Source organism: Tursiops truncatus, chromosome X, assembly GCF_011762595.2.
Source record: "Tursiops truncatus isolate mTurTru1 chromosome X, mTurTru1.mat.Y, whole genome shotgun sequence".
NCBI classification, from domain to species: Eukaryota; Metazoa; Chordata; class Mammalia; order Artiodactyla; family Delphinidae; genus Tursiops; species Tursiops truncatus.
Window position 1 is genome coordinate 114,565,291 of NC_047055.1, and position 14,163 is coordinate 114,579,453.

The 14,163-nt window shown below is 39.9% G+C and overlaps 1 protein-coding gene across 13 annotated transcripts; it reads right to left on the reverse strand.

Annotated features, from left to right (window-relative positions):
- Positions 1-1,000: 1,000 nt before the first annotated feature.
- SCML1 (Scm polycomb group protein like 1) lies at positions 1,001-14,090 on the reverse strand. Of its 13 annotated transcripts, none has more exons than XM_033849491.2 (8): positions 13,961-14,090; positions 10,944-11,092; positions 9,865-9,945; positions 9,311-9,388; positions 6,075-6,179; positions 5,194-5,686; positions 3,762-3,913; positions 1,001-2,465 (listed from the first exon to the last, which is right to left on the reverse strand). In XM_033849491.2, exons 2-8 carry the CDS (start codon positions 10,971-10,973, stop codon positions 2,313-2,315), a joined length of 1,092 nt encoding a protein of 363 aa, XP_033705382.1. In that variant the 5' UTR covers positions 10,974-11,092; positions 13,961-14,090; the 3' UTR covers positions 1,001-2,312. The 13 variants fall into 13 exon arrangements, with proteins under 13 accessions (XP_033705382.1, XP_073655158.1, XP_073655162.1 ...); XM_073799057.1 differs by having other exon boundaries at positions 6,075-8,551; XM_073799061.1 differs by adding an exon at positions 8,081-8,551 and having other exon boundaries at positions 9,311-9,945.
- Positions 14,091-14,163: the final 73 nt, after the last annotated feature.

Here is a 14,163-nt window from a genome sequence, read left to right on the forward strand (position 1 = left end):
GATTAAGGTTTTCAAGGGTTGAGATTATCATTGGTCATAATTCTAGTTATTGTAACCAAGTTTCTTTATGGATTACATTGTAGTCAGATGTTTAACCGTGCCTTTTAAAGTCTTCTGTCATTTATAGGAAGTTACTGTTGTACTCTGATGCTTTTGCAAAAGAGTTTCATCTTCAAGATGATCCACAGGAAGGCCCTTTTGACAAGTACAGGTCTCTGATCAATTTCAGATCATACTATACTGAACTGGGAGAGATATTAAAAAATCCTAATGGAAAACTTGAGGCTTCATAAAAAGTTAATGGATCGGTTACTGAGTGAACTGGTGAATATGGTTATAATTTTTATGGTTTTTGTCTGGAATATTACTGGTTTTGATCTGTGTTTTCCAGATATAGGGAAGTCCTTCCCCTCAAGTTAGTTTTGGGTAGAATGGAAACATTTTTCTCTTCTCTCTGCCTGGTCTCTCCAGACACTGGAGACTCTTGGGTTCTGAGCAGCCTTATCAGGTGAATGGGAAAGACTGTCTCCTGGCATGTGCAGGAATCACGATGTTTTAGGGATTCTCTAGAAGAGAGAAATCCACTGAGGTGCAGGCTAATGGCAGGCCTTTGGCATGGCTTTCCTGGCTTTGAGAGGCCTTTTGGGAATTCATTCTGAGACTACTTCTGAATTCCACCACAGCCAGTTAGGAGGACCCTATGTGGTCAATTGACCAGACTTAATTCTGTAAACAAATTTAGTCTTGATCTGGCTGTGTTTCATGGAGATGAGGGTAATTTTAGAGAGGAAAATTTGTTTCAGTGGATGTTAAATTCTAGTTCTGCTAATTGTCTGCATTAATGAAAGTTATTGTGTTAGCCATACTTTTGCCTTGATATTCAGGATGGAGAGAGAATTCTCTAGTGAAGTTGTCACAGAGTATAACTACTCACGACATGTATCACTGCTTGCTCTAAGTCTTCAAGCAAGTAAAATCAAATCTGAGGCTCTGACATTAATGGTTGCGGTTATTAAACTTTATTATATTTTAAAATCTAAAAACTGTAAAACATAGTATTTATACAAACACCTGAGGACTGTTGAAGTGGCACAGCATCTTCACACTGACAGTTTGAAAGGACAAGTTTAAATTAGAATCTTGTCTTATAAGACAAAAGAAATAACACGGACGAAAAAGCCCTTTAAATCATATACGCCCAGTAAATAGTTGCATTTGCTTATAAAGTACACTTGGTTTTCTAAAAAGAAAACGTACAATCTTACCCCTGGTGAACATCTTACTGGCATTTATAACAAATGGCTAATACAATTAGCACCATTTCTCATAGCTTATAACATTACACTAAATATTATACAATATAATGATGTAATAAATAAAACAACAATGAACATGTTCCATGTGAAAGTTCTGATTTTTAAAATTAAAATGACAAATCAGAACTGATGCACCTTCCAAAGTTTAGTAGGATAAATGGCTCAGAAAGGAAATTAACTAGAAACATTGCACAAGACAGAACTTCCCTGTATGGAAACCCTGAAGTGTGAGCTGAGAGGTACCAGTGATGTCAAACGATGTGCATATGTTTTACAGAATAAAAAAACTCACTATATGTAGAGTTGATCTTCACCTCTGTGGAAGTGTAAAGTGCCATTTTAAATTAAAAAAGAAAAGATTTACTTGTGTGTATACTTCAGATACAGAACAAAATATAAATATGAAACAGTACCCATATGAGGAATAAACAGATAATAAAACACATGTTTAAAAAACTTGGACATAGGCATCTTCGTGGAGAGCTGTGAACAATGAATGCCTAGTTAAATGTTGAAGCTTAGACAAAATAAGGAAGTTTAAAAATAAAACATATTAATTGAAAAGAATATAGTCAGACTCCATCCAACCCACCCTTGTAGTGTAATATCTCTTGCATAAAATGACTATCTACCTTATAATTTTTTTCATTAGAGAACCCGTCAATCCCTCCCTGACTACTTTCCCCTTTGGGATTTGGCTGTTTTGGTTTTACATATAAACATTAACCAAAATCAAAGGTGTTTCTCTGTTTCCTGCATGAAGTGTAACTAACTATCTGTAAACTATGCAAGGAAAATAATGAAAAGATACAAAGAACAAAGCACCAGTTTGACTCTGCTAGTGCTAACATGTTAAATGGCTTCTAAAGGAGTAGCCTGGACTGTCCCAGGGTTCTGTGATTTTGGATACACTGTATTTTAGAGGAACCTTCTACACAACAAAAACTAAGGGCAGAGAGAAAAGGTGGCATTGGTCTCCCTAGAATTAAGTCCAATCTAATCTACACACTTTTTAAATTGTTGAGGTATCTTTCTGTCTTTAAGCATTTCAATGTAGTGGCGCAGCTTCAGAGCTGTCCCCAGCTTAAGCCCCATGTACTTCATCATCATGTCATTCTTGAGCAGTAGCAGAGCTTTCCCATCAATGTCCTACAGAGAGAAGGAAATTAAAATAATTAATAAAGCTTTCATACTTTATCAGAATGGTTCTTCCTTTCTATGTAAGAACATGTAACACCAATTAGAGGGCAGCTCAGTCCAGATGTATATTCTCTGAATATGCAACTGCTTGATGGAAACTATTAAAAATCTAATTTGTACAGTGAAGCATCACTTAATCATCTGTAAATTTGCTTCAAATTTTAAGAAAAAGGAAATTTAACCTAATATCTTAAAAACGTCCTAAGCATCAAACTACCTAATTTTAAATATCGTGTGTTGAACAAAATACTGCATAGCTGTGACAAAAAGTAAAAACTATGAATGGTAAAAATGAATTTCAGATGGTCATTAACTTTCTTAGAAGGGCTGGGAACATGAGTATGTCAGCTATAAGTGTGCTAGCTATACAGTGCTGTCTTAACACTGAAAGCTAATCAGTTGTCGGAAGCTAATTAGATGCTAAAAACTAATTACTGATTTTCTTACCATATTGAAAAGGGTACATCAGATATGTGGGCACTAATTTTATTCATTAGGAAACCCTATAAAAAACATTACTTGATAGTCACAAGGTATCCTCCAAATGTAAAAAAGAATTAATTGACCAAATGATGCTGCTGAAGCATATTATTTGGTTTTCACAAGTTCTGGTTTAAAAATAAAACTGTACTGAATCATACGTCACTGGCTGAAGGGACCTGAAATCCCTCACAGTACTGCCTTTGTCAGGTACCATCTATATATTTTCTACTAAGTAAAACTAGAAATTAAAGAAATTAGAATTTAAAATTTAGCCCATGATGTTACTTTGTAAATGGCATAAGGGTATCAGCATTCCAAATCATCAATAACCATATAAGGTCAACAGAACTGAGCCAAATGGAATCAGTTGCTGGATTCATCGGGCATCGTAACAAGGAGGACAACCTGTCACAGCTGTGGTCACCCCTCCTACTCACGGTCCTGGGGCCGAGCAGGGAGCAGGTGGGGAGGAGGATCCTTGTAGCTGTTGTTAGAAAGGAGAGTGTGGCCATGCTGAATCATCTTCTCTTGAGAACTTGAAGACTTGTAGTATTTTAGGTACCCGGGTACCCATTTAAAGCACAGATCCAGCCTCCACCCTTTAAGGCTCTAACTTCGGGCAAAGTAAACTTTCTCGCATATGGAATAATCAGTTGATAGGGTTCCCCCACCATCCACACTAATCAGTATCCAACTGAAGGGCCTGCACAGAGGTCATTCAAAGTCATTACGGCAGGAAAACCGGATCAAAAGATACATTACATGTTGCATGAAGAGGTCGACGAGGGCACTTGATAACTGAGGATCTACGTATTTCAGAAACAGGATCACTTCATCCACAGACCAGGTTGAAGGGTCATCAGGGAGGCTCTGTTTGAGGATACCCGGGTCACTTCCAACTGGTGAACTTCGACCTTCAATGGGGGAAAAAAGACAAATCATACTTGACCTGATCATTATCCTGAAAGAAGAGATGTTAGGTAGGGAAGAAGTGTCTCATTCCTGGAACCTTGTGTGAAGTACCCCGGCACGGACCCAAGACTCCAAGGTAAAATCCAGGGAAAGCCTAGACAAAGATGACCTGAGGATGGCTACTCAAGAATGTCCCACCTGACCTCCCCCAAACAACAAAAGCAGCTTCGGAAGACACCTTAAAGCTTCAAAGATCATAAAACAGACTGAGCAATCTGAGGCCTCTTGGGCCACAGGCAAAATACAGCAAAAGATCTGTTACTTGGGTTAAATTAGGTTAATCTAAGATAACCTATTGCTCTCTTACTTTGAGAGAAATTCTTTGAAATGCTTAATCTCTGTCCTCTTGGTCTCTCCAGATGAGGTTTATTTTACTAGCTAATTGCAATGGAAATCCCCAGAATTTAGTTTTATAATTGCTTAAATTATTCACTTTAATCAGTGAATTTCAGTAACCCCCATTATCTTTGAGAACCAAATCAGTTCTTTACTGAATCTCTTCCATGGCTTTAAAATTAACATCTCTCAAGGCTTAAAGGTGTATCTGAATTTTGAAAACAACAAGACTTCTGCTCAGCTAGGTCAGAAGTAACTTTAACATTACACTGAATACCTCTTTCAAGTTTCACTGCATGGTAATAGATATTTTGGTTGAAGGTTTATGTTTAAAAAAGAAATAACGTGAGGCATGAAACAATTTAGGTGCTCATACCTCAAAACGTTTTAGGTGTGCCGTTCACTACGTTGTACTGAAACTTCTTTGTGTCCAGACAGGTACTCATTTACTCAGCCAGAGTGCTCGACTCCCTAGAGTTAGCGTGTGGTAACGGAAGCGGCTTTTGTAATTCGCCGGACCGTCAACACAAATTTGACCTTAGTTCCTGTGAATTAGCCTAAAGTGTACCTTTTCTCTCCTGTCATCTGGGCTCTGGCCATTTTAGGAGCATTTTAATTATTTACACAGGGAAAGGGTAAAGAAACACAGAAGATAAAAAACTCACAATGGGATCATTATGAGTATTAGTGGAAAAGAGGCCTGTCCATTGACTGGCACAGTGCAGGCACATCACAGACACTCAAGAAGTCTTAGTCATCGTTCAGAGTGCTGCCCCAAGCTAGCCCTCAAGATGGGAAACAAACAGCTTCCACAAGCTTGCATCAAGGGTGTTGAGGAATATAGGGTAAATAATGCTACTTGTAACATGTGTCAGTTCACACTCACCGAAGCTGGTCGGGACATAGAGAGGTGAGCCAGCACGGCTGAATCTACTGTTTTCCAGTAAAGCTGGGTAGGTCATCATGTCAGGGCTATGTGCTGGACTGCGTTCACTCTGGGTCAGCACGGTTGCAGGCTCGACCGCAGTGGACTGGGTGTCTAAGAAAAGACTGCGGGTGTTGTGGGCCTCTGGACTGGAGGAGCCCTGCGTGGGGTCCTGGGGCGAGTAGTACTCCTCGTAGGAACGCCTGCAGTAGGTGGAGGGGACCGTCGGGCTCAGGCTAAGGGATCGCTCCAGATCCAGAGGCACCGGGGACCCAAAAGGTGCTTCTAGAGGGTTGCTCTGGGAATCCTTTTCTGGCCTTTGTACTGGAATAGTGGGGCTATAACTTTTAGGGTAAGGCGATGGACAGAGACACCGCTTCTTCCTCATTTTCTGGTATCTGATCTTTTTAGAAAGCAGGTAATTATAATCTTTAAATGCATATCCGAGTGGCTTCTGAAATGACACAAACCCAGCATAAACCAACTGTGAGTGAGTGAAAGAAAAAAATAGTAAATACATCCATAATTACTTTCCATGGAAGATTGCTTTATATTATTAAAGATAAATGCTCTATTTTGATTACATGATTTCCTCTTCAACCCTACATTTTAATTGCACTTTATGTATTACGGTTACAAACATAAAAATACCCATTGTCGTACATTTCTCAAACCTAAACTTCAGCATTTTTCCGGCAGAGGTTTAGTCTCCCATCTGCTGCTACAGCAGGTATAGATCAGCCTTGCTTATCTCACAGTTATTAGTTCTCTCTCACTTCTGACTGGCATCTTTAGAAACCAGAGGTTTATTATAGTTTTGAAAATATTTTTATAACACTTACACGACTTTGCAACCATGACTTCACACGAAAATGCTTGATTTTTCTAACCTTTGCGTGCATGACATCAAGCTTCTTATCCAGTTTTTGAATAGCATCATAGATGACCTATTATAATACAGACTATTAGTAGTTTCTACTTCAAAAGGAAAGGAACATAAAAAATACCATTAAGCCAAAGTCAAAGTCTGAAAGTTTTCAAGCCGTCAGAAATCTCTTGTTTCCCACTTGATGCCTGGCTGTTGGGGACCCAGAGCCGAGCTGGCTGAGATAAGGCGCGCCAACCTCCCACTCAACTACTCCATGTCACACAGGCATTTTACGAAGCTTGAATACTGGGAAGTAAATGGACCACAATTCCTATAAGCCATCACATTTATGATGGAGTCATTTTACATCAAGGAAGGTGCTACTTTAGGAAAGAAATTTTCAAATCTTGGAAAGAGCCTCTTTCCATATAATGATGGTATAACCTAATAGGCAGTGAGGGGTCCACTCTGGAAAGAACAGTGAGCCAAATACAACAGATGTGACCTTTGGTTCAGAGTACTTTAAAGTCATGCAATTAACAATTAACCTTACAAAACCTTTGAGTACGCGACCCCTGTGTGCCAATCAAGTATGTGACTGATAAAACCGGAGAATTCTTGAAATACACAGAAATTTCATTCGGGCAAAAATACACTTAAAAGGCCAGAACCACTAATTACATCATTCATTCAAAGAAACATTTATTGAAGGCCTACCACCTGTGAGAACTACTTCGCTAGATGCTGGGAATGTGGACATTAAAAAGAAAAAAAAAGAAAAAGGAAGAAAAAAACAGCTCCTACCCTAAGGAACTCCCATTTTAGCTGGAGAGAGACAAGTAAAGAGACATGGTCAACAGAGAAAGTGATCGGCCGCCTGGAGCAGTGGATTTCAGTGTGCTCCATGGACCAGCAGCATCAACACCGTCCACGAGCTTGTTGGAAATGAAAAATCTCCCACCTCAGATCTACTGAATTGGGAACTCTGAGATCGAGGGCAGTGATCTGTGTTTTCACAAGCCCTCTAGGTGATTCTGATGCACGATGAAGCATGAGACCCACTGGCTCTCAGCCCTGAATAACTAGCACAGGCTCTAGGGGAACACAGTTGGGTTCAAGTTACTTAACTTCTCTGTTGTTCAATTTCCTTATAAATAGAATCGGGATGAAATCCTCTCTCAGTTCTGTTGAGGACAAAACAACGTGCTACAGTATTAATACCAACATAATAATAATAGTACATGATGACTGGTCTGATAGTGCTCAGTCATCTATTAGTATTATTATTGCCACGATACAGATAAGAACAAGAGGCTAAGCGTGCACAGAAGAGCAAGACCTAATCCAGCCTGACAGTCGTGGCAGGATTTTCGAAGAAGGAGGTATCTGCGTTGAGAATGAAAAGATGAGAAGGTGTTCACTAGGTAGAGATGTACAGAGGAGCATACAGGGCAGAAGGAACAGTATATTCTAAAATACCCAACAAATTAGGAGTATGGGATTAACTGATATAAACTACTATACATAAAACAGATAAACAAGGATTTACGGTAGAGCACAGGGAATTATACCCCAAATCTTATAATAACCTATAATGGAATATAATCAGCAAAAACCCCGAATTACTATGCTCTACACCCGGAACTAACACAATATTACAAATCAGCTATACTTCAATAAAAAATAGTAAAACAGAAATTAAAAACACCCAAACAGAAAACAGGAAGTCAAATGTTTAGAAAGTGAACATAAATGACGATCGAAGAGCTGGGTTATGATGGGAAGGAGAGAGAGAGGATGACAGCTATAGAGGGATGGGAGGCAAAAAGAAGTGGTTTTTTTTAAACCTGTGGGAGAATGACTACGCTGAGAGTGATGGAGACAGAGGCTGAAGACACAAGAGACAGAGGGATGAAGGGAGGTGTCTGAGCACAAGGAAAGAGGGTCAGATGCAGAAACCGGCAGAGGTGTTAGCCTTACAGAGGAAACACTTTTCCCACTCCAGTGGTCAGGAAGGAGGTCGTCAGAGATGGATCCAGGCAAGTGTGAGGGCTGTGGGGAGAGGAATCAGGACTTGGAGGGGATTTCTGCTCCACACCCTCCATTTTCTCCACGAAATAAGAGAACAGGATCGGGGTTGTCTGAGGATCACCAGTCCCCAGTGGAGGTCCTCCCCTCTGCTTCCCAGCCTGGACAGGGCTGGGGTTTTACTAAAGGGGGTGCTGGGCGAGGATTAAAAAATCTGGAAGTGCTGCACCGTGTGGTCTAGACTGGTAAGGGAAGGCGCCGAAGAAAGGAGGGAGCTAGCACATTAGGAGAAATGGAGCGCATCCCTTAGCTGTGACTTTGGAACCTGGGCACGTCTTAGCGGAGATACTCTATCCCAACACATCTTGCACAATCGCTCAGAAGGCCCTGGCAGAGCAGTGTCAACCCAGTTCATCGTGGATGCTGATGTAAAGCAAGCAGGGGAGAGCACTGCTCAAAAATCAGAACTCCCTACGTCGTCCCTGCATTCCCACTCTCTGTACATCCTTCCCCGGAAGACAAGACACGTTCCCTTTAAGTATTCCACTGCTGTTCTCTATAATGATAAAGACTCCCATAAACATTTTTTACTTTTCAAAGTATGTTCATTATATTCAAGAAACTTTTTTATATGTTAAGAAACATGTATTTGTTTATAAATGTTCATTGCTTCTAGGGTATGCCGCTCACAAAATCCTTGATAATTACATACTTCTATCAATCTCCACCAACACGTCAATTTTTACAAAATCCCCTCAAAACTATGGAAGATAAACTCTTTAAAAAATGGTGGGCTGCCATTTTGTTTCAATTGAGATATCTTGACATGCATTTAGGCACATACTAAGTTTTATCCAAATCAGCCAATTTCCTTTAAAGATTTTGTAGGGGAAATTAATTCAGTATTGAGCAATTTAGATGAAGGAGACATAACTATTATACATTTCATCAGTTAAGGGCTTTTACAAAAGGCTATGAAACCTCCATATTGCTATTTCAAAACTTTCACCTGAACATGCTATTCTAACTAGAAATTGTTTAAAAAAATCATCACAATGAGAGCGATAATCATAAGCAATTTGATACAGCAAAATTTCAATTGTCCACCTCTTTATATGATATAAAGAGAATTTAAGCTTAATATTTTAGAAAACTACATTTGAGAGATAGAACTTTTTGTACCTGGCAGTGAGTAAGGACATTCAGAATTGTTTTTTGTTGCTCTTCGTTGCAGGATGTGTTAGACACGACACTTCCCTGCTGATATTTTAAAAATTGAGTAGTTAATACTTCACTTCTATGAAAGTTAAACTGAACAGTAAGTGGGGAAAAAACACTATTTATTTAACTTGCTTTTATTTTTCACCAGCTTTTCAAAGAGTTTCAGAAATATTAATCTAAAGCAGAGACAAAATAAAAAAACTCATGTTATTATGAGAATGAAGATGATCACTGCTAATTAAGAAAGGGATTAAGCAAAGAATTTATTATATCAGAAGGACGGAGGTTTAGAATTTTGCACTGAAAAAAATGAGTAAAAACTGCTCTGAATTTTCTACAAGGAAAAGAGGGAAGTGAAATGGTTAATTGCTCATTGTCTAATGAAAGGAATCAGACAAATTCAGGAGAGACTAATATTTTCTTGAGTGTGAGTTTACAGGAAGTCTATGAAGAATTTTTTCTTTAAAGTGGTTAAGTGTTAATATATTTGGCAAATGGCAATTAACATTACTTACATTATTGAAATATGCAGTATTTGGTTCATATGCATAAAGAACAGTGTTATCATCATCATAAGTAGAGATTCGTGTTCTTATCTAAGGAAAATTTATTAATAAATTAAAAGGAAGGATGATAGAACTTAAAAACTGAGGACTTCAATTTCACTTTCGAGAAGCTCCAAAAGCCAATTTGTGATATCAAGGGACCTTTGTAAATACTATGACTATAGGAAAAGATGTCCTTGCAAAACTGTTTTCTCATTAACTTAACCACACTTAAGACATCGTTTTCCTCTTGTGTACCTCAGGGTAGAAAGACTATTCTTCTAGTAATTTGGCAGCAGAACTGCTGTAAAAGCAAGTATTTCTAACTACAAAGAATCCTGTTCATGGCTTTTGATTTTTAAATAGACCAACAGTACCACTCTGTGGACAAAATAGGAAACACTTAAGCACCTATCTTTTTTTTTTTTTTTTTTTCCCTGTACTTGGAGGCTTGTGGGATCTTAGTTCCTCCACCAGGGATAGAATGTTGGAGTCCGAAGCACTGAACCACCAGGGAATTCCCCACACCTATGTTTCTTGATAAATTAATCTCTAAATCACCTAAAACATTTTGGGGGGAATAAGACAGTGCATAAATAAGTAAATAGACAGTAAACAGCCATTACATTTCACTTAATAACTCTTTATTCTAAGAATGGATTATGAACTATAGGAATAATTTTAAACCTACATAGAAGTATGTATGTCTGTTTCAAAAGACAAAATAATGTGGAATTGGGCTATATATTAATACTTATAAAAATATACCATGTTACCTTTGTATAGCTATGCTTTGTATAGGTATGCTTTGCAAAGTGCTTTCACATAATTATGTGAAAAGAGTCAGAAAAAAAAGGACTCTTGGTAGGTAGTTAAAATTTAAAAACTTGCACACAAATGTTCATAGCAGCTTTATACATCAGTGTCCAAAACTCATGAACTGTATATTTACAACCTCTGCATTTCACTGTACAAAATTCAATTCAATTTAGAAAAAAATAGAACACAATGAAAAGAACAAAGACAGATTTTCAATTTGAAATACAAACCACATCGACTTCACTGGAGCAGCTAGACATCTTTTTTGTGCAACCAGAGCAACTCCGCTTTCTCTGAGTTGGGCCTAATTATTTTTAAACTTGCTGGAGGGTTATTTGCGAAACTCCTTGGTCCCGTAGGACTGGTAAATCTTCAATTCCTGAAAAGCAACGCATAAAAAAGTTACTTCACCCACTTACTGCCTTAATAAACTTAACATGGATATGTTCTCAGAATACCAACTCAAGTTGAATTGGAGTCCTGGCTGAAGTTTAGAGAGCGACAAAATGAGAATTCTTCCGTTAGTGATTTAGAATAAACCTTTAAAAAGTGAAGGGTTTTATTGCCCACGCGTAGGAATAAGAATCCAGATCGAACACATTTCCAAATTGTGAAGCGGATGCTCCACAACCTAAAGGCTACAGAGTAAGTGCTGGAGACAAATGAACAACAGAGCATGAGTCCTAACTGCTTTGGTCAAGGAGCTCCGAAGCTTTTTACTCAGGGAGACTGCGGGCCTCCAAATGTGAGTCAGGAGTCTCTTGTGGCTTGGGCCGCCCACCACGGTGCGGCCTGGAGAGACCACTAAAGACATCGCCACCTCCCCTGCTCGGTGAAAACTGGGTGAGATTACGTCTAAGGTCATTTCAGTGCTAAGATTATGATTGCTTCCGTAGTTAAATTTTAAATTAAACTTAAAGGACTGTATGTGAAAAATAAGCCAAAAACTCTTCTAGAATTATGTAGGCTCGGTTATGGTTCTGAGTCATTCATCTCTGCCACCAGGAGGACGTTGAGTGCAATGCTGTCATATCATATCTCGTAGTAGATTTGAACGCTGGCATCACAGTACTGGGAGGGGCGTTAATGAGAGAGCTAGGTTCCCTTTATCCATCCTGAGCCAGGGCAGGAATGAGAGGCAGAATGAAGGGAAAAGTAACTCTCAAGTTAGACAAATGCAGTCTAATAATGTGGAATAAATTCAAGTTATTAAATACCTCCAATTTGAGCTGTAACTTGAACCAAATTTTACTTTTTTAGACTATGTTTATTTTTTCTGATTATACAACTAATACAAGTTATGAATACTTAAACTGGTGTTTTCATACAAAGGAAGACTACACAGCTATGAGAATAAACCAATTATTGCTACACACAACGAGGAGGACGCATCTCAGGAATCTCAAAACTACAACCTTGAGTAAAAGCCAGACCCAGAAAAGAATACAGTGTATGAGCTCAAAAAGAGGCAAAAGTAAAAGAAGTCTTTCTAAATTAATAACTTTAGATATACCATAGTCACTTCAACTTCTTCGTTTCCTATCTTGCAAATAGGCCATGATTTATTTAACTAGTCTCAAGTCATGGATATTCAAAAGTCACTCCTCAAGTCTTGCTCTTACAAAGAACAGTGCAGAGCAGGCTCCCACCTCTACCTGAACTCACACAGAAAGAGAATAGTGAGTTAAAGTTTCCCAACTCTAGGGACCATTTCTTATACTCTGACTGTATTTCTAACAACTTTGTTTTAGAGATTTAAATATATAATTTTTCTTTAAATTTGAACTATGCCACAAAGTATAGATAATAGCATCTAACAGATTTTACTGCTTACTCTGTGTCAGGCAATGTTCTAAGCACGTGATGTATGTTAATTCATTTGGCATTCCTGACAACCCTACAGGGCAGGCTCTATTATCATACCCATTTTCCTTAAGAGAAAACTGAGGCAAAGAGACTTTAAGTAACCTACCCAGGTCTCATAGTAAGTAGTGCAGTACGACTCCAGAGCCTATGCGCTTTACTTCTTCATTATTAAAATCACCTGGAATCCCTTTTCGACCAAGAACAAAAGAAAATCCAGAACTCCCACCATGGCCTACAAGGTCTTTACAGTCAGGTGCCTCCACACTGCTCAGAGGTCACCTCTTATCACTTGTCCCTTTGCTCTAAGCCTAAGATACTTACTAGCTGGCCTTTTATATACAAAGTTTGCCAACCATTGTTAGAGACTCTGACAGACAGTTCCCTAATGGCTTAATTACAATGCTGCTAAAACTCGGCAAGAACCACTACTCGGCAAAACAGGGCAGATTGCAGTAGCCAGACCCCTCCGCATTTTTTTTTTTTAAACAAGACCGTGTCAATACACGGATCACTTTCTAAAAATCCTGTCAGGACTCTCAAAAGCATCCGTATCAAACTTCAGCGGCTACAGAGTCGGTCAGACCGGGGGGGGGGGGGGGGGGGCGGGGGGGGGATAATGCCGTCCAAACTGCATCCCCATCACCCATCAGGGAATCGAGCCCATGCCGTGCTTTATAAAACACCGTGCAGAAAAGTTGCTCGTTAAATCACGATTTGTAAACATTAAGCCAGTTTAAAACTCTAGAGCAGTTCGACTTCAGGGAGAGCCAGGTAAAGGGGAGGCAGCGATCCCCAAGAGACGAAGATACCAACTACCGTGCTCAATCCACGTCTTTACTTCGTTTAGCCTCGCGTACGTATTTACAACCGTGAAGCTGCACTCTCTTAGATCAATCGCGGTTACCAGCAAAGCCTCAGAATCAACGTTTGCACCTCAAAAAATGTTACAACGAACCAACTCGCTAGTTGATAGATTTTCCAAACTCAAAATTCTGACAAGTCTGAGAGCCTTGGTCGTTCGTCGCCCCCTCACCCACCAAGGAAGAGAAAGGACGAAAAAGGATCAGCTCTTAGAAAGTCGGCACAAACCACTCAATAAGGGGCCACATCTCAAGCGCCTACGCGCTGGCATCCCGGGAGGGGCGGTGGGAACCACTCCGAATCATCCCAAGCCACCCCAACTGCACTGCGGCTGAAACTCCAGAGTAGACTCGGTCTTTCCGAAAAGGCAAACCCTTTCTCTTCCCTCAGGCAAACCCTCCTCCCCCGCCACCCCGCTCCGGAGCGCCACAGCCGTGAAGTAAAATCCCTCCCCACCTGCTTCAGGCGCACATCTAAGACAAGAAAGTTCAAAGGGAAGAAAAAGTGTCACCTGACAGACCTTTGCTGGCGCAGAGCCCGCCAAATCGGCCTCCGGAGGGCGCCGGACGCAGGTAGCAACGGACGACGGTGCCTCCGCCCGGGCGGCAACCACTGTAATGGTTACCAATGCCTCAAACGTTCCTCGCGCCGGAAGTACGGCGCGCTCCCGTGACGCGCCGGCCGCGAGCCCCACGGAAGCTGAGGCGCAACGCTCGTACCTGT